General features: G+C 53.1%; 13 protein-coding genes across 28 annotated transcripts in view; 5 read left to right on the top strand and 8 right to left on the bottom strand.

Moving 5' to 3' along the window:
• The window catches only part of H257_00901 (hypothetical protein), a 4,967-nt gene extending 1,930 nt beyond the window's left edge, over positions 1-3,037 (top strand). The window contains exons 7-15 of the mRNA XM_009823833.1: positions 118-425; positions 469-619; positions 1,140-1,305; positions 1,365-1,839; positions 1,894-2,015; positions 2,073-2,263; positions 2,310-2,436; positions 2,484-2,682; positions 2,748-3,037. Coding sequence (XP_009822135.1) covers positions 118-425; positions 469-619; positions 1,140-1,305; positions 1,365-1,839; positions 1,894-2,015; positions 2,073-2,263; positions 2,310-2,436; positions 2,484-2,682; positions 2,748-3,000 — 1,992 coding nt within the window. The 3' untranslated portion in view covers positions 3,001-3,037. The remainder of the gene's footprint in view (positions 1-117; positions 426-468; positions 620-1,139; positions 1,306-1,364; positions 1,840-1,893; positions 2,016-2,072; positions 2,264-2,309; positions 2,437-2,483; positions 2,683-2,747) is intronic.
• A 31-nt stretch (positions 3,038-3,068) lies between these two features.
• Positions 3,069-4,100, top strand: H257_00900 (hypothetical protein). The gene is made up of 6 exons (XM_009823832.1): positions 3,069-3,124; positions 3,183-3,227; positions 3,275-3,524; positions 3,583-3,668; positions 3,718-3,785; positions 3,857-4,100. Exons 1-6 carry the CDS (start codon positions 3,074-3,076, stop codon positions 3,912-3,914), a joined length of 558 nt encoding a protein of 185 aa, XP_009822134.1. The 5' UTR covers positions 3,069-3,073; the 3' UTR covers positions 3,915-4,100.
• Positions 3,996-4,691, bottom strand: H257_00899 (hypothetical protein). The gene has a single exon (XM_009823831.1). The coding sequence runs from the start codon at positions 4,651-4,653 to the stop codon at positions 4,114-4,116; it is 540 nt and encodes a 179-aa protein (XP_009822133.1). The 5' UTR covers positions 4,654-4,691; the 3' UTR covers positions 3,996-4,113.
• Positions 4,692-5,498: 807 nt separating this feature from the next.
• H257_00898 (hypothetical protein) lies at positions 5,499-6,296 on the top strand (the record flags this gene model as incomplete). Its single annotated transcript, XM_009823830.1, has 1 exon — positions 5,499-6,296. The coding sequence occupies one exon, from the start codon at positions 5,499-5,501 to the stop codon at positions 6,294-6,296; it is 798 nt and encodes a 265-aa protein (XP_009822132.1).
• A 34-nt stretch (positions 6,297-6,330) lies between these two features.
• Positions 6,331-7,404, bottom strand: H257_00897 (hypothetical protein; the record flags this gene model as incomplete). The annotated part of the gene is made up of 6 exons (XM_009823829.1): positions 6,331-6,554; positions 6,611-6,638; positions 6,690-6,794; positions 6,849-6,947; positions 7,001-7,099; positions 7,159-7,404. The coding sequence occupies 6 exons, from the start codon at positions 7,402-7,404 to the stop codon at positions 6,331-6,333; spliced, it is 801 nt and encodes a 266-aa protein (XP_009822131.1).
• A 77-nt stretch (positions 7,405-7,481) lies between these two features.
• Positions 7,482-8,769, top strand: H257_00896 (hypothetical protein). Its single transcript, XM_009823828.1, has one exon. It carries the CDS (start codon positions 7,555-7,557, stop codon positions 7,795-7,797), a length of 243 nt encoding a protein of 80 aa, XP_009822130.1. The 5' UTR covers positions 7,482-7,554; the 3' UTR covers positions 7,798-8,769.
• On the bottom strand, positions 7,502-8,770 carry H257_00895 (hypothetical protein). The gene has a single exon (XM_009823827.1). The coding sequence runs from the start codon at positions 8,741-8,743 to the stop codon at positions 7,868-7,870; it is 876 nt and encodes a 291-aa protein (XP_009822129.1). The 5' UTR covers positions 8,744-8,770; the 3' UTR covers positions 7,502-7,867.
• Positions 8,771-8,843: 73 nt separating this feature from the next.
• H257_00894 (hypothetical protein) lies at positions 8,844-12,523 on the bottom strand (the record flags this gene model as incomplete). 14 transcript variants are annotated; one of them, XM_009823814.1, is made up of 19 exons in its annotated part: positions 8,844-9,077; positions 9,140-9,268; positions 9,322-9,382; positions 9,451-9,704; positions 9,774-9,836; positions 9,886-10,007; positions 10,062-10,143; positions 10,184-10,252; positions 10,333-10,398; positions 10,461-10,724; positions 10,784-10,897; positions 10,951-11,118; positions 11,176-11,276; positions 11,319-11,583; positions 11,641-11,682; positions 11,753-11,797; positions 11,852-12,007; positions 12,053-12,137; positions 12,181-12,523. In XM_009823814.1, coding segments are annotated over 19 exons (2,522 nt in total), but the record flags the coding sequence as incomplete, so codon positions are not given. The 14 variants fall into 14 exon arrangements, with proteins under 14 accessions (XP_009822116.1, XP_009822117.1, XP_009822124.1 ...); XM_009823815.1 differs by having other exon boundaries at positions 9,322-9,704; XM_009823822.1 differs by having other exon boundaries at positions 9,140-9,382.
• A 1,357-nt stretch (positions 12,524-13,880) lies between these two features.
• On the top strand, positions 13,881-14,989 carry H257_00893 (serine/threonine protein kinase). The gene has a single exon (XM_009823812.1). The coding sequence runs from the start codon at positions 13,967-13,969 to the stop codon at positions 14,957-14,959; it is 993 nt and encodes a 330-aa protein (XP_009822114.1). The 5' UTR covers positions 13,881-13,966; the 3' UTR covers positions 14,960-14,989.
• On the bottom strand, positions 14,971-16,310 carry H257_00892. Of its 2 annotated transcripts, XM_009823811.1 has the most exons (4): positions 15,827-16,310; positions 15,406-15,778; positions 15,226-15,343; positions 14,971-15,172 (listed from the first exon to the last, which is right to left on the bottom strand). In XM_009823811.1, exons 1-4 carry the CDS (start codon positions 16,301-16,303, stop codon positions 15,010-15,012), a joined length of 1,131 nt encoding a protein of 376 aa, XP_009822113.1. In that variant the 5' UTR covers positions 16,304-16,310; the 3' UTR covers positions 14,971-15,009. The 2 variants fall into 2 exon arrangements, with proteins under 2 accessions (XP_009822113.1, XP_009822112.1); XM_009823810.1 differs by having other exon boundaries at positions 14,971-15,343.
• Positions 16,311-16,448: 138 nt separating this feature from the next.
• Positions 16,449-17,843, bottom strand: H257_00891 (hypothetical protein; the record flags this gene model as incomplete). Its single annotated transcript, XM_009823809.1, has 4 exons — positions 16,449-17,108; positions 17,195-17,242; positions 17,353-17,652; positions 17,682-17,843. The coding sequence occupies 4 exons, from the start codon at positions 17,841-17,843 to the stop codon at positions 16,887-16,889; spliced, it is 732 nt and encodes a 243-aa protein (XP_009822111.1). The 3' UTR covers positions 16,449-16,886.
• Positions 17,844-18,505: 662 nt separating this feature from the next.
• H257_00890 (hypothetical protein) lies at positions 18,506-19,326 on the bottom strand. Its single transcript, XM_009823808.1, has one exon. It carries the CDS (start codon positions 19,276-19,278, stop codon positions 18,556-18,558), a length of 723 nt encoding a protein of 240 aa, XP_009822110.1. The 5' UTR covers positions 19,279-19,326; the 3' UTR covers positions 18,506-18,555.
• Positions 19,327-19,797: 471 nt separating this feature from the next.
• H257_00889 lies at positions 19,798-23,901 on the bottom strand. Of its 2 annotated transcripts, XM_009823806.1 has the most exons (10): positions 23,077-23,901; positions 22,756-23,022; positions 22,582-22,686; positions 22,443-22,511; positions 21,501-22,390; positions 21,150-21,255; positions 20,899-21,079; positions 20,401-20,573; positions 20,089-20,335; positions 19,798-20,037 (listed from the first exon to the last, which is right to left on the bottom strand). In XM_009823806.1, the coding sequence occupies exons 1-10, from the start codon at positions 23,857-23,859 to the stop codon at positions 19,844-19,846; spliced, it is 3,015 nt and encodes a 1,004-aa protein (XP_009822108.1). In that variant the 5' UTR covers positions 23,860-23,901; the 3' UTR covers positions 19,798-19,843. The 2 variants fall into 2 exon arrangements, with proteins under 2 accessions (XP_009822108.1, XP_009822109.1); XM_009823807.1 differs by lacking the exons at positions 19,798-20,037; positions 20,089-20,335; positions 20,401-20,573 and having other exon boundaries at positions 20,715-21,079.
• Between the last annotated feature and the right edge of the window lie 8 nt (positions 23,902-23,909).

Here is a 23,909-nt window from a genome sequence, read left to right as displayed (position 1 = left end):
GATACATATATATATATATATATATTTACCCCATGCCAAATGATATATATATATATATATATTTGTACTATGCCAAGTGATTACACACACTAAATATTGTTTGTTTATGTTTGGTAGTACCCAGTGTTTCCGTGGGTGATAGCCGACTACAAGACGGATCGACTGGATCTCACCGACCCACATACGTTTCGAGACTTGTCGAAACCCGTGGGCGCGTTGAACGCTGATCGGCTTGGGTACTTCCAGCAGCGCTTTCACAACATGCCGAGTGGGATGGAGGCCGAGGGGCTGCCGCCGCCTTTTTTGTACGGCACGCACTACTCGACCCCTGGCTACGTACTGTTTTACCTGGTCCGCATGGCGCCAGAGTACATGCTGTGCCTGCAAAACGGCAAATTCGATGCCCCCGACCGCCTCTTTCGAAGGTGCGGGTCTCAAATGTATCTCTTTCTTTAATGGGAATGGTAGCATTGCCGACACGTACCAAAGCTGCTTGACCAACCACGCAGACTTGAAAGAGTTGATCCCTGCATTTTACGACACGGACAGTCCCCACGTTTGCGAATGGCTTCAGAACACGCGCAATTTGGACTTGGGCACGACGCAAACCCTGGCCCGGGTAGACAAACCAATATATATATATATATGTATTGTGCTTTTTAGTGAAATTTCATTGTGATTTCTCGTTGGAATTTAAATCGATTTGATTGGCTACTTCAGATGAGCTCAAAAATATTAACCAATCAAAACCTTCTCAATGAAATTCAACCAATCAGATATCGATTGTGGATCGGTTTGGTTGGCGCGATTCGATTGCACCCCCTCCCCAAATTTGTACCAAATCGACAATATATATATTATCTTTCTTGTACCCAAATTAAATATAAATTACTTTGGTGCTGTATTCGCCACATCCATCGATCAAATGCTTTGTATTGACTATTGTATGTCAAGATCGTCATGTTTCACACGAATTCGATGGTGAAAGTGGTCGAATGTGAGTGGATGATGATTTGATTGGCTACTTGATTTTTGATCTGGGTTTTGATTGGTCGTATATCGATTGTGTGCTGATATTTGGTTCTTTTGGTCATTGAGAGCCCAATCACTTCAATTTCGAATATATCGACACTTGGTAGGTGGGCGACGTGGACTTGCCGCCGTGGGCCGACTCTGCCCATGACTTTGTCGAGAAGCATCGGGAAGCGCTGGAATGCGATTACGTGTCCGAGCATCTGCACGAGTGGATCGATTTGATCTTTGGCTACAAGCAGCAAGGCGCCGAGGCGCTGGCCGCCAACAATTGTACCCTGTCATCACCACCACCTCTTCGAACATATCTCTCTCTTACGTGTTTGTTGTAGTGTTTTACTACCTATCGTACGAAGGCGCGGTGAACCTCGAGACGGTCACCGACCCCGTCGACCGGTGTTCATTTGAGGCCCAGATCCAAGAGTTTGGCCAGACGCCCAAGCTTCTCTTCCAGAGCCCGCATCCGGCGCGGTCGCAGGTCGGCATGGACGTGTCGCTGGCCCCTATGGACGTGGCCACCCCGCCTCCAGTTTTGCCGTCGGTTTCCACTCGTCTGACAAGCGAAGAAGACCTTCCGGAAGGGGTGGAGCAACCCTTGGTTGCATCATCATCGTCGTCGTCGTCGTCCTGGGGGTTCAAGCGGCCCACGCTGAGCAGCACCTTTAGCGGCCTCACCAAAAACGTGAGCGGATTCAAAGCCAGCCTTCGCCGACGCTGCATGGAAAGGTCTAGCTGGGGCTGGACATTTGACTACACGACGGCCGCCGCCATGTGGGACGAATCGCTGCCCCACTTTTTGCACTCCAAGTACACCAGATATAAGACGACATCAACTACTGACCAACGGGGTTGACATCGTAGAGCGATCACATGCGTGAGCTTGTCCAAGGACATGAAGACAGTCTTCACCACGTCGGATGACGGCACGTTCAAGATCTCGTCCAGCGACGACGGCGTCGTGCGCCGAAGCTACACTTGTGCGGGTACGTCGTGTTTCGTAGCGGCAGGCTGCATACATATGACGATGATGCGGCTTCCAGGGCCGGTGCGCTGTCTGGACGTGTCTGCCGACGAGAAGTACGCGTTCTTCGGGTCTGCAGACTTGTACATGTTTGCGCTGGAAACTGGTCGTGTGGGCAAGCTCAGCCTGGCGCACGCGGCCGCGGTGACGGGGGTGTGTGTCGTGGATGACTCGAAATTCGTCACGTGCTCGTTGGATGGCACGATCAAGGTGCAAAGTGCTTTGTGGACGCCAGGCGACTGAAAATTACTGGTAGGTGTGGCAATATGGACCTATGGGCATGCTGTCGACGCCGACGTTTGTGTACGAAGGGTGCGACTGTGCCCTCACCTGTCTGGACGTCAACTCGGACGGATCGATCGCCCTCGTGGGCTCTGAAAATGGTATCTTGTTCGTCTGGGGGGCAAGTGTACGTGCTAATTGAGCGTAGGATCGGTGTACGTGTTTGACCTGCGCTCGAACGACATCATTTCCAAAGTTCGTGCCAGTGACACTGCGATTCAAACCTTGAGGTTTGGAATGACCGGAGCTACGTTTACATGCATGTCGTCGTCGTATGTCGCGGCCACGTTTGCATTGAATGGCGCGGCCGTCAGTACCCTTCGAGCGTCCCCTAAGGACGTCCCTGGGTGCGTACAAAACGCATGTGGAGCACATCCTTGCATCAAACACATCTCAATCATGTCATGTGTAGCTGCATGGTGTCGGACGGCGAGTTCGCACTGACCGGATCGGACGACGGAGGGGTGTACATTTGGCAGCTGAACGAGGGAGACAAGAATGCGCTCAAAGCGTGCACGGTGTCGATTCCCCACTCGCATAAGAGCGCGGTGACGGCGCTGAATGTGAGCGGAAACGGGCAGAGCATCGTCTCGGGAGGCGGCGATGGGTCCGTCCGCGTCTGGGCCATGCGCAAGAAATCCGCGCGAAGTAGGCTAGGATTTTGAATTGTTGATTGTCCGGATAATAGAACATCATTCCGGATAATGATTTTGACGAACGGATTCATTTGGCGGAAGCATGTCTCGCGTCCGCATCGGGGAAGCAGCATGGGCCAAGATGCCGAAAGTTGTGAGTATCCCCCCACGAGCGAGCATACTTGCAGGAAGGGCTAATGATGTTTGGATAGAATGCCGAGTTCTTTGCGCTCACGTATGGTGCGTTAGTGACGCAGGTACGTCAACTCTTGGAAGGTCATTTCCACAAGCGTGATGGTGTTAGCTTATCAAAGACTTCGAAGACTTGAAGGAAGTGAACACGCAGTTGGAAGTGATGGGGTATGGCATTGGTATTCGTCTCATCGACGAGTTCTTGGCCAAGTCTGGGGTGTCAGCATGTGCGGACTTCAAGGACACGACGGAGGTTGTGGCCAAGGTGGCGTTCAAAATGTTCTTTGGCATCAACGTGGACGTGGTCCCAACCGACGCGGCGAACGTGTTTCACTTGATTTTGTACGAGAATCCGTTGTCAGGTGCGTGCAAATGTGGGGATGCTGTTGACGACGTGGGGTCAACCATTGTCTGTGGTAGAATTCGTGGAATTGCCGCCCCATGCGCACGGCGTGCTGTCGTATTCCAACATTCTTTGTGGGGTTCTTCGAGGGGCGCTCGAAATGGTACGCTTGGAGTCGTCTGACAGAAGAGCCCACTCTGTCGTCCGTGTAGGTGCAAATGCGTGTAGAAGCCAAGTTCACCAAGGATTCCCTCCAAGGCGACGACGTGACCGAAATCAGGTACGCACGCTACATATTGCTTCATGGTAGGTAGTACGCACGGTCTGAGTTACTGCGGCGGTGATGGGTAGATTGGAGTTCAAGGGCACGATCGAAGAAACCATGGGCGACGAGTACAAGGAGGACTAGACTACTAGACTACTACTCTTCCTCAAATGCAAGTTGACATTTGGGATCAACCTGTGGTTTTGCGACTCACGAACTAAAGAATGGTTAAAGAGGCGAGCGGCATGGTTCATATTACAGGGTCAGACCCCGGTTACAAACCCAGCAGCAGGGTTGGTAAATACAATGGCAAGGGTGGTGCAATGTGTCTTTCTCGTCTAGCCTAGTTCAATTTGCCGGCGGCCGTCTTGGTCGCTTCCTTGGCCAAGTTCGACGCCTTCTTGGCGGCATCCGACGCTTGCTTCAACACGCCGTCGATTTGGTTCACGTGGCCAGCAAGGTTGGGCTTGATCAGGCTTTCGTAGATGGTGGTGGCGCCCAACGTGGACGGGTGGTAGCACCACACGAGGAACGCAATCTTGATGAAAAAGTACATCGGCACCCAGAACAACAACGTGTCCGTGATTTGTTCCGTCAAGTTGAACGCCGAGTACACGACCCAGTACGTCAACCATTGCGTGTCGTCGCCGGCCGTGTCCGTGTTCAACGCCTTGAACGACATGTACGCAGGGTAGATAAATCCGACCAAGTTGGAGATCAAGTGCGCGCCGCCGACGACAAACAACAACACACCTGCAATCGCCGCGAGGATGGCGACGATGAAGAACTTGTCCACGCCCGTTTGCTTTTCTAGTTCCTTCAATTGCTCGTAGCGCTCCAAGCGAGCGGTGATCTTGGCGCGGTAGATGTTGAATTGTTCCATGTTGCCGATCGAGTTGCGGATGTCAAGAAGATTTGCAAAGTGAGGACCCCCCCCCAGTCGCTCCGATCATCCGGATAACGATGCTATCAATAGCCAAGCATTTCCATGGATGTTGTTGGGACGGCCATTGTGGGGCGACGGTTGAGGTTTCCTTTTGGAGCATTCAAAAAAAGTGCATACTCATTCCCATATGTGATTCTTTTTAATACGAACAGGGTTCTTTTAAATTCTTTGCTTTCCCAAAATACCCTGTCGAGCCCCAGCCCTTTTCTTTTTCATATCCGGACATGTCTCGACCTTTATTCTCAGCTAACAACGGATATCAACGGCAAACTCTGCCATTTAACCTGGGCTACCGAGGCGACTTCTTTGCTCGATTAATCAACGCACTAAAGTGTTAATCGAAGCACACCGAGACGAGCGCGCTTGTCGTTGTGAATTTGTTGATGCAACACAGGAGTGAATTGCGGCTGGTGTCGTCGAATACTAAGTGTTGGGACAAAGCCTTGTTAAATTCGGTAGTGAGAATGTCGGATGTCTGGTCTCAAGGATACTTGGTATTTGTATATCGTCCCAAAACGTGAGATGCTTACATCCTTTTCCTTTGTATGTCGTCCCAACATGCTATCCATGGAAAAGTTATACCGTTGCGGGGGTTGTCGCAAGTGAAAACGAGGGGCTGAAAGTGCATTTCGAAGTTGGCAGTCGAAGATTTGGGGCGTGGGGCAAACATGTTTGGGCCATTGATGCGATGCAAACTGGGGCTGGCTTTGGTGGCAAATTATGTTTGCAGCGGTGCCCATTCCACGGTCGTCACGCGTGGCACGTGCTCCGCTCCATCAAGCATGACCACCACAGACCGACTGTTCCGGTCGATTGAAGTGAAGGAAGAAGAGCACCATGCTCCCAACTGCATCTCATCGTGGGGACGGGTGCTGGATGCGGGCACTGGTGACCACTCGTTGAAATGGCTAAAGTCGCTGCCGACTGAGGCCATCGTGGCCGTAACGGGCGACACCAACCGCGCGGTGTCGTTGCGGAAGAAGTTCCCAGAACCTCACATGAACATCCTTGCAGGAAACTGGAACGATCCCTCCTTCCTCGAAGGCCAGGTATTCGACGTTGTGATCGCCGACTACCTCGTTGGGGCGATTGAAGGCCACGCGCCATACTATCAGGACCAAATCTTCCATCGGCTCTTTCGGCACGTAGCAGACGGCGGACGGCTATATATCGTGGGCTTGCAGCCTATCACCATGAGCCTGGACCCGTCCAAGCCCAAATCCGCACAGGAAGAGTTGGTGTTGGAGATGCAACGCGTGCGCGATGCCTGCATCCTCTTAGCCGGGCATCGCACGTACCGTGAGTTCCCCGTGGACTGGATCTTGCGACAGACGGCCCAAGCCGGGTTTCAAGTGCAATCTCATACGACATTCCCCAACAAGTACTCAGCGTCGATGATCAAGCGACAAGTGGCGGTGGGGCGCAACAAATTGCCGCTCATTTTGGACCAAGGGGTTGCCGACAGCTTGGAGAAGTACCTGGCGACGCTAGACAAGCAAGCAGAGGATGTGACGAAAGACGGATCGTTTGAATTCGGTTACGACTACGTCGTCTCAGCCGTGAAGCCGGCGTTAGGCTAGCTGTAACGTTAATGGCACACTAAAGTGTATTTAGCTACCGGTGAGGTGTGCACCCAGTGCTCGTCAAGAGCATGCCCAACATGCGGTCGTGGAGAACACTGTCACTCTGGTGAAGGTACAGGAGCTCGTACACGATCGATTGATGTGCAAAGTGGGCCAACTGGATGGCCGTGGCGCCGCTCCGGTCGACGCATTGAAGCAAGTCCACGTCTGTGTGCTGCAACAGCACTTCCACACACTTGACATAGCCCAGCTCGGCTACTTTTCAAAGCTACGATGAACACATTGCCATTGGCGTCATACAGTCAGCTGACCTGCCACGTGAAGCGCTGTCTGATGCATCTGCAAGCCAAAGCATCAGAAGTCTGTACCGAGTGCTTGGATCTATCGTACATGAACAGTGCACAAGGTAGCAGTGGCCCCGGCTCGCAAGAGAACATCCACGACTGCCGCGTGCCCTTTCGAGCACGCCACATGCAGGGGAGTCCAGCCGTCCCCCTACATCACGCTAAGTCGTTTGCAGTTGTAATGGTAGCCTTCTTGGGGGGTTACGGTCGATGTGACGTCCACGTGGGCTCGCCACGACAGGAGCTCTTGAACAGTCTGGGCATGTCCCGACTCGGCAGCAAAGTGGAGCGCATGGCGACCGTCCTAGTTACCATGTCATGATGAGATTGACTCGATGACATCGTCGTCTGTCGAACCGGAGCGGGAAGTTCAATGTCTGCGCCTTCATGGAGAAGTGCACGGACTATTGCTGCCTGGCCATGGAGGGCGGCGCAGTGCAACGCCGTGAGTCCGTCCTAATACCGTAAAATGAAGTCGAGGACTTATGAAGAGCTCGTTCTCGCCAGATACAAACCATGCTTGTCATGTCAGGCTTTATGCCACCCCGCACCATGTTGTGCACTTGTTCTGGACGGGCGACAGTGGACAAATCACCGTGCAACATGAGCGCTTTCGAGACCTTGTTGTCTGAGATGCTCTTCACAGCGAAGTCCCGTGGCCGACCGCAGCATGCGCAGCTGCATGACGACTCGCTTGGGTTGATCTTGGTGCATAGATGACACACCCAACCGCGCTGTTCACGTTCTCGCTCCCGCACCATGACCCTGCTAAAGTTGCGTCGTCAAACGGCACCATTGGTGAAAGCCGGTGAAACCGTCGTAATTGTGTAACCGTCAACCGAAGTCCAACTTTACCATCGCATTGTTATCACGACACCCCCACAACGAAATTCCCCTTGGAAATCCAGTTCATGGCCATCAAGCGCACCCTAGACAGCACTGCCGACTTTGCGGCGCCAACCCTCCATGGTGGTACCTCGCCTGCGCCTGCGCAATATGCGCTGTTCTCACCCACCCATGCCGCCGGTGGCGAGGGTGGCGGTACCCACATCAATGCCAAGCGCCTCCGCGCTCCAGACGTGCATGGCTTCAGCGCCAGCGAAATGAAAGACGTGAGTGCAATCTCGCAGTGGATTCGTCACGTGTTTGAATAGACGACCTTTTATATTTATATACACAACTACGATCTTTATATCCAATCGCGCGACGCAAGACATTCGTTGGTTAATTGTGGGCCAGAGGAATCACCAGCAAGTCAATGTCCTCGATCAGGCGGCGACGCTCGATGATGTACTCGACGGCCAACTTGGCGGCTTTTCGAAGCGCGAGGCCGCGTGTGTTGTACAAGGACGACTTGGTCTGTAGGAACTTGGAGATCACGTTCGCGTCAATGTCCGAGTGGTTGGTCGACCGCAGCGCTTCGATCGTCGCCAGAAGCCCCTCCGTGTTGGTCACGCGCTTCCACATCAACCGCTGCCGATCCGTGAACAGCTGATAGCATGCTTCGCAGGCCTGGCCACGGTCGGGGCGTCGGTTAAGGACCAGTTCCTTGGCGCAGTACCGAGAATGCACCTGAAACCACTTCTTGACGTCGTCGTAGTGAATTGAGAACACCGGCGATGGAATGTAAAACATTTGGAACGCACGGAGATGCCTCTGGACAAGGGTGGCCTTGTCAAATGGAATGGCGCCGGGGCATGTGCCGACCAAGTCGACACTTAACGTTGAGTTGAGTTCGGTCTTGAGCTTCTTCTTGCGACTGATCGACTTGGCAATCGGTGCGTCCTCGTCGGCTTCAGTGCCGTCAGCCCTTTTCTTTCGGCGCTTGATGCCAGACGACGGAAGGAGAGGAAGTGGTGGGTCGCCGGGCTTTCGATGTGCCATGTTGCGCACTTTGTGACGATCCCATGCCGCAGTCCGATACGGTCCATTCATGCGCACAATTCGAGAACCTTCCCGGGCCTTGTCCATCTCGCTGCAGATCTTGCAGACCACGTACTCGCCGTTGACGTCGAGCGACAAGATGTCTGGGTCGGTCACGATACTCTCGGGCCATTGTTTAGTGTTGGACACGGCCAAGAGCGCCTGCATCGTCTGCATGACGACAGACTGCTACGTGTGTTACCCGAAACTGACTGTGCCGACAGGAATATCCCCCTCCCAAAATCCGGTTATTGGACCTTACCGTTAAACCAAATACTGACAAAACAACATGGAATATGCGCGTTAAGTGTATGTTTGTTTTGCCATCAATTCCGGATACGAGTTTTCAAAACCAAGCGTTTTGATTGGTGGTCTTTCAATCTCGTTCCAAACGAAGCAAGGCCATTGGCTGGTCGTGTCATGTTGCCGTCGGCGGTGCCGAGTGAAACGACGTTGGCTGCGCCTTGGGAAAGAAGTTGAGGCTGTGCTTCATGAGTTTGAGGTTCATTTTCTAGCCAGAATCGACGACATGTATGACTTCCAAAGCCTCCATGGGTCAACGAGCAGCGGTACCTTGAAGAACACTCGATACTCCACGACGCTGGACATGTCCATGTGTCCGACCAATCTCTTCGGAATCCCGCGAGAGATGCATTCCGCGAGCCACATGTCGGTGACAGCGACGTCAATGGATTGCATGGCCTAGGAAGCAGTACACGTTATTATATACATATCGTAGTCGAGTGGGCACAAACGGCTTTGATTTGTTTGATTTCCACGCGCCCGCTGGAATGAGGGTCTGTCTCGCGGATTTTCCTAGTGTCCCCACAAGTAAGACGCACCGCCCAACAACATTGAAAGTATCGCAGAAGGGGGAAATGCACCGATCCAGCAGCGCCAGGTAGTCTTGGATCTCCTTGAAGTGCTGGGTGCGCAGAATCTTGACAAAGTACCCGCGACTCGACTTTTTAAGTTTGGTCGGCAGGAGGTCATCGATGGCCACGAGCGCTTCGCCCGCCGTGCCTTGTACCGACTTGTCCTTGGATTTGGTCTCTCGGAGCAACTCGCGCTCGATACTCTTCAGTTGCAGGGGCGTTTTCATTGGGAAAAAGTTGTGGAGCGTTGCCATCACGTCGTTCTAACCATCGTCATGTCATTGCAACACCCCCATAGAGGGTACAGTATCCAGATCCGCCAAGGCACGCACCAAGTGAACACACTTGGGCTCGCGCTTCAACGCTGCGTCGTAGTAGCTGTCGTTCAGCCGAAACTACAACGTGTTGAGAACTTTATATGGTCGTGTGAAGTGAAGGGTGCACCAAGAGACTTCGACACTCGTCCAAAAGGAGCTCTTGGTCATCGTGAATAGCTTCAGACACTGCCCCGGTCAAGCACAGGAAAAACAATTCCACTTCGCTGTCCCACGAGTACGTTTTCAAGGCTAGTTAGGTTGGGTTTGAGTATATGGGAGGCGAGTAACTACCTACTGTAGTACCGTGGAGAATGTTGTAGCCCCATTCTGCAACGATGGTTTGAATGCCAAATTTGGTCTTGAGCACTTCGTACAAGTACTCGTCCTAAGTTTCGGATGATCATCTAGCCTCCTTTGTTCTTTACCAGAGGAATCTTGATGCCCATATGCGCCTCTTTGGCTTTCTTGCCACTCCACACCATACGAAGGATTTTCTACGTCCCAGGCGAAGCACCTCAGTGACAATATCGCTGTCAATTGACACAGTTTCGACGTTTAACGAAAGAGATCCCACCTCCAGCTCCGTCTTGGTCATGTGTCGATTCCGCACTCGGCCAGTATGGCGAAGAAACTGTGGGATCTACGACGTGTTTATATCATCAGAAAGTTGGCGTATGAACACCAGATTTGGGGGCGACGGACCTCGGGGGTCGTGCCCAATGCAGTGATAAAGTCCTTGGGGGCCATCGAAGGCGACAACGGCGACGAGTCCGACGGAAACGCGGTCGCCGCCCCGAGCAACTTGGTTGCCGCCGCCACCGTCTTGGCGACCGTCACCAGGCTGGGAAGGCCGCCGATGCCGCCTGGAATCGTAGAGATCTGCTTCTTCTGCCGCCGCGCGAGCAGCTCCATTTGAGTTTGTAGCGTGCTCAGCTCCAGTCGCGCCGCCTCCGTTTCATTCGTGAGCTACCATCACCCCAAGTCAACCGACAAATGATTCTGACATTGAATGGATGGATGGGTACCCTCGCCAACTGCAGACTCATGCCGCAGTCGCCTTGGATCCGCTGCAGCCAGTGACACATTTCCTTGACAAACACTTGCGTGCGCCCCAGCGGGGGTCTCTTTTTGTGCCGAACCTACCAGCAATTTCTTTCCGTCCAGTGAACCTGAGAGGGAAAACATTGTTCACCTTGTCTGCGGTTTTTGGTGGGCCTTGAAGGGCCGGGTCCACATACGCCACTTCCGGCAACCCTTTAAACACGCATTCCCACTTGGGGCGCGGGGTATGGGTGCGCTGCAAGTCGGCCGAGTTTGCCGTGATGTCGGCAAAGTCGGCTTCGGCCACTTCCAGCTCCGTCTACCGCAAACGAAACCACTACTCTGTTATGTTGCCCATCCTTTCATGGTTATATACTCGTTTGTCCATCACGACTTTCTGGTCGGCGTCCAATTGCGCCTCGAGTCGCTCGATGTCGCGCGACAGCGACGCGCTCTCGTCCACAAGTTTGGCATGTTCTACTCCAAGTTTAGGGGGGGGTGTCATCTCTTTGACGTTACCGCGCTGGAGCTCCTGGAGGGTCTGTGCCGCTTCGTTGGCTCGCTTTTCCTCGCGCTCTTTGTCGTGCAAGATGCACATCGTGTCCTGAAACCCGTCGCGCATGGCGAGGGCTTTGTCGGCCACAGATTCGAGCATCGACTTGGCTTCCACGAGCTGCAGTCGATGCAGTGACGCCTTGCGGTCCAGCGCCGCTTCGTCCCCCACCAAGTGCTCGTACAAGTCTTCGTCTCGTCGCAGCACGTCCGCATGCTGCGCCAATTCTTCCTGCACACATGTGTGTTTTGGTTTACGCCATTGAAACTCAATGACTGCGTATCCCACCTCCATCTTGTCTTGGGATTTTTTGGCCTTTTCCAGCAGTTTCTACAAGGCAACACCATGTCGTCGATACACGCAACGGATCCTTGACATCATCGTAGAGTGGCAGTGTTACTTTGAGCGACTCGCGTTCGTCCGATTGAGTCCTGTAGTGCAATGTCTAGAATGTGTTTGAAAAAACGATGTTTCGATACGACGTTGATAAGCAAGGTACCTCGACTTTCAACTGCGCTTGGAGCTGCTCCAAGTCGGCGTCAATGTGGTCGTACTCGACCTGGTGAGCCAAGTGGGCATATTCCTTTCCCCTGGTGGCTTGGGGATGTTGCAAATGGGAGCTGTCGTAGACCGCGTCACAGAGTACGTTGTGAACCTACATGCACGACGTGACGATAACATAGCGAGGGGGGCCCTGTACCTGTCGCAGTAGTGCTTGAATGGGGGAAACATGGCTAGCTAACTGACCCAAAAGCCCAAAATACCAGTACAATCGATCCACGGGCCTACAAATACCATTGCCAAGACGGTGCGATAGTTGACACGCACCGTAGGCAGTGGTGAGTCGTGTCGTTCTCGAACGCGTGCAGCACCTCCTTGAGCTGTTCGTGCTGGGCGTGGTTGAGGCTCTGGGTCATGAATGGGGCGAACACCTCGGGTTTGGTGCGATGCATAACCAACTCTGGCTTGGGCCGGTCGCGGGCCGTGAGGCAATGCAGTTTGTCCTTGTATTTCGTGGCTTTGGTTGACGCGACAAAAAGTTTGGACGTTTCCGACAGGATCGGCGGCAGGTTGGAGGAATCGGAGCTCATGCCATTGCCTTTCGTGATGGCTATTTTGTGTGGTCGGCACCCGCCGCTGCCTTCGGTCGGGCTGTGCATGGTAGTCATAATTATATAGTATCACGATGAATGATAAATATAGGTCGTTTACTCAAACTGACGGTTTCACAAGTTTGTGACTTTTCAGCATCGTCAGTTTGTCCCAAAATTGATCTACAGAACTCAAAATTTCCACATGTCCCCAATGACAAAATTCCCTCACCAAACAAACATTCGTTACCGTGTAGCGTACATAGATTTAGACAGCCATATAGATTTGGACTCCTCTGTAAAATTATTTAATCCTCTGTAAAATTATATAGTTGGATTATTACACTTGATTATTGTATGTATGTGGTAATGGACACTATCCGTATCCGGATAATTGGTCCGCCACTGTCCAAATCTACCGGTATTATTGTGAGTTCTAGTCGAATTTTCCATGCTGGATTGGTTCAATCAATCTGGAGGGTGATTTCAGAACCAATCCAAACCTCTGTAATATGATAATATATAAATATATAGAGGTTCTATGACGTGTTTGAGAGAAGGTGCAATTCAAATTTTGCCGATAGAAGTGGCTCGCCACGAACGACGATACATCCATGGTGGCAACCCCTCAGCGAACACATGATGCGGTGTACACGCTTGAAGGCACTTTGAGCTTCATCGAGATATGCCACTGGGTGGCGGTCGTAGAACTCGAAGAGCCACTGTCGCTGTGGGGTGATGAACTTCTTGTCGGCTGCGGTGGTCGCTCCTTCGTACCCGCCAGTTTTTCGTAGACCTTGACCCAGTTGCCAATGGTATGTTCGGACTTGTTGAAAACGAGTGCAAGGTGTCTGCGCGAGAAGCCGAGGCTGTAGTAGACGAAGAGGCAGTGGTAAACGGTGTTGGCGTGTGCATGCTGCCTTTTTGCTGCCTCTGCCATGGTCTGCTGTCTTTTCCGGGAATCAAATGTCGAAGATAGTTTGTGATTGGTTAAGTGTATATTTTTTCTGACGAATCAAAAGGTCGATTTGTTGGCACTTTACATCGTGGGGTCAAACCACCCCAAAACTGCAAGTTTCACCGGAATTCACAATACGTTACACGGTATAATAATCACCCTATTATGACGCAGTTTGCTACGATCCCATCTCGCAGCATTGTAATCTTACCACCTGAGCGCGTAGGCTTCGATAATGCTATGCGAGCCTCTCCATATCCCCAGCACACACACCGATTGTACACATAGACATCTCAAGTACTAGTACACCAACTGGACTCCCACGATGCGACTACACCTCGTCGTCCTGTCCCTGAAAAACTGACTTGGATGATGTCCATTTTCTGCCCAATCTTGGAAATTCTAACCAATCATATCATCGCGACTATTTGTTGGCGATTTTCACAATGGTCTAAATGGCTCACAATTGGCAGTTCAACCGGAAAGCAGCAATACAGTATGCCCCAAAACGCAATCCCCAAAACCCATTACTCACCCAACGTCGCACAATTCATCGACGCACAAAATGCTGCATCGCCTATACGATTACCTCGTGTGTTGCGGTCGTCGGCGGCGGAGACAAGACGACACTGTTCCCATCACCCATCGCTCCGTGGAAGTGGACTACGAGCTGTTGAATGTTGTGGGCGCCGGCAAAACCTGCCGAGTGTATCGCGCTCGCGCCAAGCAGGACGCGACGACGATTGTGGCTGTGAAGGTGATCCAAACGTCGTACTTGAGCACGCCGAGTCGAGTCCACGCCCTGGAGTGCGAACTGCGTGCGTTGTCGCAGCTGCGAGCCCAACCTCAAGTGCTGACGCTGCTGGCGGTGTACCAGGACGACACCACCGTGGCCCTCGTGACATCGTACGTTGGCGGAGGCCAACTGGTACCAGCATTATGTGCTCGCAAATCCATCAACGAACACACGATACGCACACTCGTGCGCGAGCTTGTGGAGGTGCTCGCAGCAATGCACAGCCTTGGCATCACGCACCGCGACCTCAAGCCGGAGAACTTGCTTCTCGAAGAGGCCGACCGGTTGAAAGTCGTGGATTTCGGCATTTCGCACATCGACGACTCCAACCATCCTCCCATGGTCGGGCTTTGCGGCACAGGACCGTTCATGGCCCCCGAAGTGTTCGACACGGACGTCCCGTACACGTCCAAGGTGGACATCTGGGCGCTTGGCGTGTGCGTGTTTGTGCTGCTCACGGGGCACGTTCCTTTCGAAGCCAAGTTCATGTCAGCGATGGAAGACAAGATCCGAGCAGGCGAGTACACGCTGCCGCCGCACCAGCACGTGTCCGCCACCGCGCGGTCGTTTGTGGCCACGTGCCTCAACACCGTCGCGAGTAACCGGCCGAGTGCAAAGTCTCTGCTTCTTCACCCGTGGCTCGACCTGAACCAAGTGCAAAGTGTGTTTTCCATTCCGTTTAGCGACGACCACATGACGTGCTTGCAATCGTACGCGAATCCGACCACCGCCCCTCCCTGTATCCACCAACACCACGAGTAATAAATCAATATACGACGATGTAGTACTGTATTAGTCTTGGTGATATATTTTTAGTCCACCACTTGAAGGATGCCAACCAACACCCCCCCGGTAACTAAGACCAGGACGGGCGTGTCAAATGTGTGTGGCACCACTGCTTCGGCCAACATGAGCACGGGCGGCATGACCAGCATCGCCGCCAGCACTTGATGTATAGAGTGAAACGACCCTCGACTAGCCATGCATGTATGCAAACGATAAGACCAACCATAAGCCAGAAAACGTACCCCCACGCTACGAGGACCATCGTGGACAGGTACACCGTCGCACAGCCTTCCCAAGACCGGCAACGCCGCCTAGCCGAACACCAACACACTGTGAATTTGTGTCGGCCCCAGTTCAAGCCTAATGACACGGGAAAATAGTGTGCGTTTAGTGGAATCAAGTCAACCTTGTGGCAAACATACCAACGGGTTCAGCCAAGCCGTCCCCAATGATGGCGATGGCCACGACAAGCAGCAGGATGTCGCGGCGGCCAAAGAGGGCGTTGAGCACAACGACGACGACGAAGCCCGGCACGAGGTTGCCGGCCACGAGCCACTTGAGCGTGTGGGGGCGGTCGTCGGGGCGATCGAGGCCGTTGAACTGGATCATACACCACACGAAGCGTTCGCGGAGGGGCTTGACAAGCAGCAGAAAGCTCAGCAAGATGGAAAAGTACGACCACAACAACGGAAGCTGCTGCGCGGCAATGTCGTTGTCGTCGTCAACGAACGACCACGGGTTGAGCAGTGGCAGGATGTATGCAGCGAAATGCTGGCATTTTCGAGTGTAGTTGACCTAATAAGAACGAATCGGCAACTGTTGACTTGCCATTGCGATACTGACCTTAAATGTGGCACTGATGGTTGTCAAGAGATATCCCTTGTCGTTGACGATGCCAAAGGCGCGACAGACGAGACCACCAAGTGTGGACACAAGCAACATGCTTGCAGCTTGAATGGCCAGACCAACCCAGAAATGCAAATTGACCCACAGCTCTGGTTGAAGCAAGCTCGTGCAGGCCACCAGCGCCACTAACGATAGCAACATGCTCAAAAGGAACGCCAAGTCAAAGGTTGAGGTCCACGGCGCAACGTAGTTGCCATCGACTTGCCCAGCGTAAATGCTGTCATCCTCCGCCGGGTAGAAGGGAGAGTGAATCGTGCCGTAATTTGGCGACTTTCGAGAGGCCAAGTCATCCTTGGGCTTAAAAACGACTCGGAGAAGGAGAACCGTGATAAAGAGGCTTGCGATGGGCAGAGCAATGAGACCTGCCACCTCTATCAAGCCAAGCAAGTTGGAGTGCGCGTTTCGTTCCACCATTCTAAACGTTGCGCTCTCTGTCACGCCATGCTTATCCGGATGGTCAAGATTTCGAGGTTTTGTATGGCTGAAATGCATGTGGATTTTAGCCAATTAAACCGAAACCCACCAAAGGTCACGTTAGAGATCAGTATAAAAGTACCAACGTTGGTCATCAGCCGTGAACTGCATGATGTGGTACGCAGGGAGTATGCCTCTGAATCGACAAAACTCAAGGACAATGATCAGTACAGCATGGATTACTACTATACACGTCAACTGGACAATGTCGACCGCATTCACGACCTACGCAGGGAGGACGTGAGTGCTGCTCAGTTCGTTCAGAATGCCACATGCCATCTCTACTTTCACTCTAGTCGTGTCACATTTGCGCTACTTGTAGTGTCCCCGAAGTTGCGGGCCAAACACGCGCATGGCCATATTAAACGACTCGCGAAGCTGGAGTTCCGACGGGCGGATAGGCAACTTGGCACAGGTTTCAGCTTCGTAAAAGTGTTCCATCGGGCCCATCACGTGTCTCCAACAGCGACTGTCGATAAGTACCGCCAAACGGACTGCGGTTCGTGGAGGTATTGTCCAATAATCACAAGGCCCGCCCCGTGTCTAGTCTCCCGTTGGGGCATTCAAAATCCATCGGCAACTTGTGGACTTGCCCGCCCTGGTCGCAAAGTTGGTGCCCATTGATTGTCGTAGTGTTGGTAGCAGCACACAGTGGACTTTGGTCGTTGGCGTCGGTGCAACTTGTCTTGTCGTGGATATCGCGGACGCCATCGAGGTCGTCCCCATGGGGGTCATCGTCCTCACACTTCCACATGCACACGGTGTAATCGCGCCTTCCATCACTTGGAGTTTGGCGTCTAACGTTTGGAGTTTGTCGTATGCAGGTTATACCGCGGTACTCAGTGTGGGAAACATGACCCGCACGGCGTCCGTCACCACCTAATCATCCAGCGTCGTAAAGTGGGATGGCATCACCACTTGATTTGGCACGCTCGCCAAGAGGCCACAGGCATCCTGATCGCTTACGCCGCTCATGGATAATACCAAACCGATGTTTCGATAGCACCCATTTCCATCGACTTCGTCCCCAAGTTGTGGGGGGTGCCGTCCAATGCAAACATCCCGTTGACCAAATTGGCAAACGCCCCGGCAAAATTGTCGATGGGTTTATCGGCTAGGAAGAGGGCTCCGTAGGGTGTCTGGAAGGGGCGCATCGCCAGGTACATGCCCATTGCAAGCACCACGCACATGTTCGGCTCGATCGGGCTGCCGTGTGAGCACTGCTTGACCTCCAGGGAGTTCGTGTCGAGGAGCTCCACGCTAAGGCTTTCCCCTTCCCGCGAGAAGCACTGACACGAATCGATGCGGTGCTTCAGACCTGACTCGTCAGCTTCCAGATCAGGAGCGAAAGCACATGGATGATCCCACGGTCTGTCAGCGCCATGCTGCGCCTCGTCAGTAGGTCCAGGTCGTCCAACGTCAACGGGCGCTTCGATGTAGACGCTCGCACCGTCGCGATTGAGCGCGAGTAATCGTGCATGATGATTGGCAGCTATCGGTAAAAGCCTCGGGGGTTTCGTAGTGGTACAACATGGCGCTGTGCATCCAACTCAATGTGGATGCGGACGGACGTTGCGTTTGGAAGCACTACTGCACACACGTGCTTGGAATTGTCGTACGAGAAAATTGCTACGTTCAAATTGGCGGCGTCCTCCACACCTTGGATGTGGCCATTGGTCGTGGCCCATCGGGCCATTCTGCTGATTTGCGTGACATACCGCTTCTTGGTGTGCTTCCATGCGAATGGTGCGACCGTTGTTTCACGCCTCCTCGAGGGTCGTAGTTCGCGGTACTTTGTGCTGTGGCATGTTCGGCGTTAAAGCAAATCCAACGATGAGGACACCCGTTGGTGTTTGTCATCTCCCAGGCAGAAGACCACTGCTTCTATAGTGTCACGTACACATGTGCGACGCCAACGGCTCTACCGATTCGCCTGTTCATCACAGTTCGTTCCTTCGCAACGCCCACCCACGCGATGACGTTGAGGGCTAGTATTCTTGGAACGCCATACAAAATCCATGGCATCACGACGACGGTACCACGCCGCCGCACATCCTGGAACGGATTCTACTCCAATGAAGTGAATGAAGATTCGGTTCACTTGTTAATCAAAAACACTCGACGTTTTCTCATCATTGTGTACGAACTGTTAATTTGGACTTATAGATGCATTCATCCTTGTGTACGAACTATTAATTGGGGCTTATAGTATGCGTTCGGCAATGCCCTCCTTCGATGGCGATTCTGCTGCAATATGGTGCCTTGCAGTATTCAAACCCCCCGTGGAGCCGACACAGTCCTTCTCGCAGCATTAGATTCTGACAGCCTTCCGTGCGGCAGTACTTGATACCGCCGTGGTCCCGACACAATCCCTTGGAGTTGCTGGCATTCGTACACCCGTCGACTTTGCAGTACGCAACGCCACCGTGGGTTTTGCACAACCCGCGCTTCTGTCGCGTCTTATCGCACCCGGGAACCTTGCAATACGACACCCCCCCGTGGGCAAAGCACAGTCCTTTCTTCAGTCGCTGCTTGGGGCACCCTGCGACAATGCAAAAGTACCGCCCTCCGTGGGACGTACATACACCTTCCCTCGTCACGAGTTTGCTGCACCCATGCACGTTGCAAATGGGTTGGCTGGCAGGGCTGCGGTCATGGGCGCCAGGGTCGGCGTCTTGACACCGCTTTCGTTTGTGCGGGGGCAGTTCAAATGCCAACGTGTCCATTAACGTGGGTGGTGACGCAGCACGCGTATTGTTGTTGTCATAGTGCTGCAGCTGCTTCTCTTCCACAGGATTCAAGAGCAAAGGAATGTACGCAAACCTTGGCGTGGTGGTCGCCGACAAACCCTCGGATGGTGCCACCGTCGAGTTTCGGAGGTAGCTGGACAATGGAGGCAGTGTAAAGTCCAGCATCGTATGTGTGTCGTGTTGACGAACACGTTGTGGTATGTCGACTCTTACGGTGGTTTGGACGAGCTGTGGCGACTGTTCGAAATCGTATCCGCCACCAATGGGAACGCTGGAGTTTTAGTTTGAACCAATCAAAACATCCCTTCATTGCGGTCCGCACTGTAACGGCTCGACAGGTCACACAAACACAAAATCGTGATGGGCTACTGTACAGTTAACGTTATGTAACGTTAGTTAAACACAGTGCCTCCTTGGTCGTCGACGCAACTAGGTGAATGACATGACCTACATAGTGTGAAAGGAACGGCTAAGACGGCAGCCAAGTGCCGTCGACGGTCACTCGTCTAAGGGATTGGATGCAGGCATAAATTTACTAGCCCTATTTGGCCAAATGTGCTGGAAACGATCAGACTTTGCTCACTGCCGCCCACTAGTGTACTTGGACCGAACATGCAGTCCATTCATTCACGTACAGTACCAGTACATATGCACTAGACGCCGACGCAACAACTAACCCCACCAGAGAGTATGAGAAACAGAGTTAGTTTTGGTGTCCTAACTACTACTACTACATGAGGTTCTCCACGTTCATATCGTGTTTGGCGAGTTCGTGGAGCATGGGGTCGTCAAAGAACTTGGACACGTTCACCTCTTCGCTCAGTCCCTTGCGGCGGCGCGTCTTGACCATGAACTCTCGGGCCAATGCCTGCACGGGCGACGGCTCCAGCGGCCTCAAGATGATGGTCGTGTCCAATGGATCCCCTGTTTCACAACAACGATCATCAAACAAATCTAAATCGTCACATATCGTACCGGGAACCAACGCCCAGTGGTCAAACGCTTGTGTGCAGAACGCGTGGCCTTGCGTGAACACGCGCAAGTCGGTTTCAAACCCAAACGATTCGATCACGGGCAAGAAGCCGCGCACCGTGTACATGGGAGACCCGGCCTTGGGGGCGTCGTGGGTGATGTGGCCCCGTCGGCGCGTCAGTACTTGGTACAGTGTCGACACGGTGTCGGCCGGGCACTGGATTTCCAGTGCAAACATGGGCTCCAGCAGCTACACACCGCCACCGATATTGAGTCCAACAACATCATGGACGAAAGGGGGGGTGCAGTACGTACACGAGGGGTGGCCGTCAAGAAGGATGAGTACACGACGCGGCGCGAGGTCGGGATGATCTGCCCGCCCGCGCGATGGATCGGTTCATTCGCCATGGACGCATGCAGGATCTTGAACTTGGTGTTGCGAATGGGCTCGTCGCACAACGGCCCTTCCCGACAGCCCCATTGAAACCCTAGGCAAAATAGCGTCAAAGTCCATATCCAAGGATGTATATACATATATATACATATATATATATATAGTATGAATTTGCTACATATTTTCCAAATTCTGCGCGATTCGTAAAAAACCAGCCACGCCAAAGGTTTCATTGGCATTTCCGATTCCGCAGAATGCACAAAAAAGGCAAAACAATGTAGCCAATCAGCGACACGCATTTTCATATTGACCAATCGGAGCGATGGTTCGTGATCGGGTTGGTCGGCGTGATTCGATGTGAACGAACGATATCGGGGTCCCGAAATTCAAACCAAATCAACAATATATATAGATAGTACCTTGGACGATCGAGTGTTTGATGCTATGCAGCGCCTTCTTGTTTACTTCTGACGGCAGCGTGTCATCGATCAAGACGTTAGGGCCGGTGCTGTCGGGTCCGAACGCCCACACTGACCTCGCAGCCAGCACATCCCACTGGTATTTGTTTTGAAAGAACTCGGCCACGTCTTTCTTGGCCCACTACACCACCATTCCCATCACACACACACACTCTGGAGTTTGATTCAAACGTGTAGCAAACGTTTCGTACGTTCAAGTTGACCACGCCCGACTCAATGTCTTTGGCCAATCCCACGTCCAGTGGCTCGGCGATCATCGTCAGCTTGTTCTTTTGGTTGGGGGTTTCTGCAAAGCACCTACACGAACCCACCCACGGATCTTGTCAGTAGGTGCAGACGCATCGTCCAGTAGGTGCAGCACAACCACACGTATTGGTCGAGCCAGTACATGTAGATGATATTCATAGATACTAGTACATTCAAAACATACTAGTGCAAACTGCACATTGCACTGTATAAGTCCAGTAGTAGGTAGATGCAGCCCAAGCATATACACATAGAAATATAACTAGCGCATATGGATGGCCCCGTTGCGTACGTACTGGACAGACGAGGTTTCGACCACTGTTTCACTGAAGCAGGCCACAGGGTCAGCCACTTTGACTTCGATTTCAGAGTACATTTTCCGTAGATCGTGCAAAATGCAGTCTGCGGCCAGCTCGCCCGTGCACAAGATGACGTGTTCCCCCGACTCTTCGACTTTGGTCGTTACGAGCGGATAGCTTTTGCTGATCTTGCGCAGTCCCTCGAGCATCTTGGGCAACTCGGACGGGTTCAGCGGCTCCACGGCCAGCTTGACCACGGCGCTCGTGCCAAAACGCTTGGAAATGGGCTGGAAGATGCCCACGCGATCCGACTCAAGCAGATCCTCCGACGCGTCCGTGATGGTCGCGCTCTTGGTGATGCTTCCGTCCACGCCGTCGAGCATGACCCAGTTGCCTGCGACAATGCGGTTCACGTCGACTTTGTACCGACCCTGGCTGATCCCCACGCTCTCCACCGTGCGCACCACCATGTCCTCGTCGTCGTCGGGGCTGTAGCTCTCTCCGAGCACCTTGACGCGCTGGCCACTCGAAACAGACCCCGAGTACACGCGGCCAAACGCGCTGAACGACGTGCCGTCCGACGACGAGTACAGTTTCACGATGTTGATCATGAGCGGCCCCGCGGGATCGCACGCGAGCATGGCTTTTCCCACTTTCGAGTCGACGTTTTCCGTGTACAGCGCCGTGACCTTGGCTTCCGCCGTCTCCAACGGCGACGGAATGAATCTACTCACCAAATCCACAAACGAACTCGCGGACCGGCCGACAAACTGCGACAGCACTAGCTTGAGCAGCGGTCGGGGATTCAAATGAAGGTCTTCGCGGCTCACTCGGAGCCCCAGCCCCCGCAGAGTCTTGGTCAGCACTTGAACTTCTTCGCCCAACACCTAACAGCATCCCTTTCATATATATATATTAGGAGGATTGACCACGACGTACTTGGGCATATATCTTGTAGATAGGTTCGAGAATAAACTGGACAAACGACCGATGGGCACCTTCGTATGGCTACAAAATCACATGGACGGGTCAACAAGATGGGAGAAGGGGGGATAGGGGGGATAGGGGGGGCACCAACCACTTTGGACTTGAACGTGCGCGTGCCAGGGGAGTAGTACACATCCCCCCACAGCCGTTTGGCCAGCTCGGCGGGGTTGATGCCATGCTGGCGTTGCGCGTACAGCTACAGACACATAAATCAGATTCCATCGATATAAGTGATACCCTTGTATATATGTAGGAGTAGTAATACCAGGGAAAACGATTCCAATGAAAAGCACCACCCGTGCTGCGCCGACGCAAACAAGACGTTGCCCAACTCGGGCGACAGGCGCTTGAACTTGTCGCCCAGCGGCGTGTGCACTTCGACGAGGCGGTTCACCTCCTCGATCGTGTGCAGGAGCTTAAAGTACGCGTCCTGGGGCGGTAGCTTGAGCTCGATGATCAGCCGGTCCACCTTGTTCACGACCAGAAGTAGCGGCAGCTTGGCTAGCAGCGCGGCTTTGACCAGGTTCTCCGTCTACGTTCGTCGTCATGGGATATGGAAACAATATGGAGCAAGCACGACACGTACATGCATCATGACCCCTTCCACGACATCCACCATCAAGATGACACCGTCGGACACTTGCATGGCGGCGGTGCTTTCGTCGGAAAAGTTGACGTGTCCGGGGCAGTCGAGCACGTTCATCACGTACGACTTGCCTCGAGACGACGGCAGCACAAGTGACACGGGTGTCGACTTGATGCTCACCTTGCGAGCCTGCTCGTCGGCGCGGGTGTCAGTGTATCGCCTCTCGAGATCCACAGCCATCATGCGCTTGGTCGAGTCCTTCTGTTGATCTTTCCACTTGTTGACGTGGGTCGATTCAATCAACAAGTCGAGGAACACCGTCTTGCCTGCATGCAAGTTGCCAATCACACACACGTTGCGCACCATGGACGGATAATCCATCAGCGACGCCAGGAACTCGTTCGAGTATGTCGTCTTCACGGTCTCTTTCTCCAGCGACGAGAACGCCTTGACCTTGACCGGGGCCACCAGTGGTGTTTCAATCGCCTGAGCATCTTCTTCCATCACTAGCACTTCTGCGTCCCCAAACACTTCTTCTGCATCAGGGTAGTACTGCTTGTCTTCATGCAACACAATGCGATGGTCTTCCTCACGGTACGTTTGCAGAGCTGTTGAAGATTGGCCCTCGTAGGTCGTCGATTGGGGCCTGTCGCCGTCATCGTCCGAGTCCTCGTCCTTGTCGGAATCTTCCTGCTTGTCGGATTCCTCGCTTTCTGAGTCATCTTCGTCGTCGAGATCAGGGCCAATGTAGTTGCCGAACTCATCATACAGCGATTCGCTCATGTTGATGCTGCCGTGTCCTTTGTGTGGAGAGCAAAAATCTGCAGTTCGCA

The sequence above is a fragment of the Aphanomyces astaci genome, assembly GCF_000520075.1.
Source record: "Aphanomyces astaci strain APO3 unplaced genomic scaffold supercont1.1, whole genome shotgun sequence".
Lineage (NCBI taxonomy): Eukaryota > Oomycota > Saprolegniomycetes > Saprolegniales > Verrucalvaceae > Aphanomyces > Aphanomyces astaci.
The sequence above is the reverse complement of the archived record's forward strand: the minus strand, read 5'-3'. Positions and strand labels throughout refer to the sequence as shown.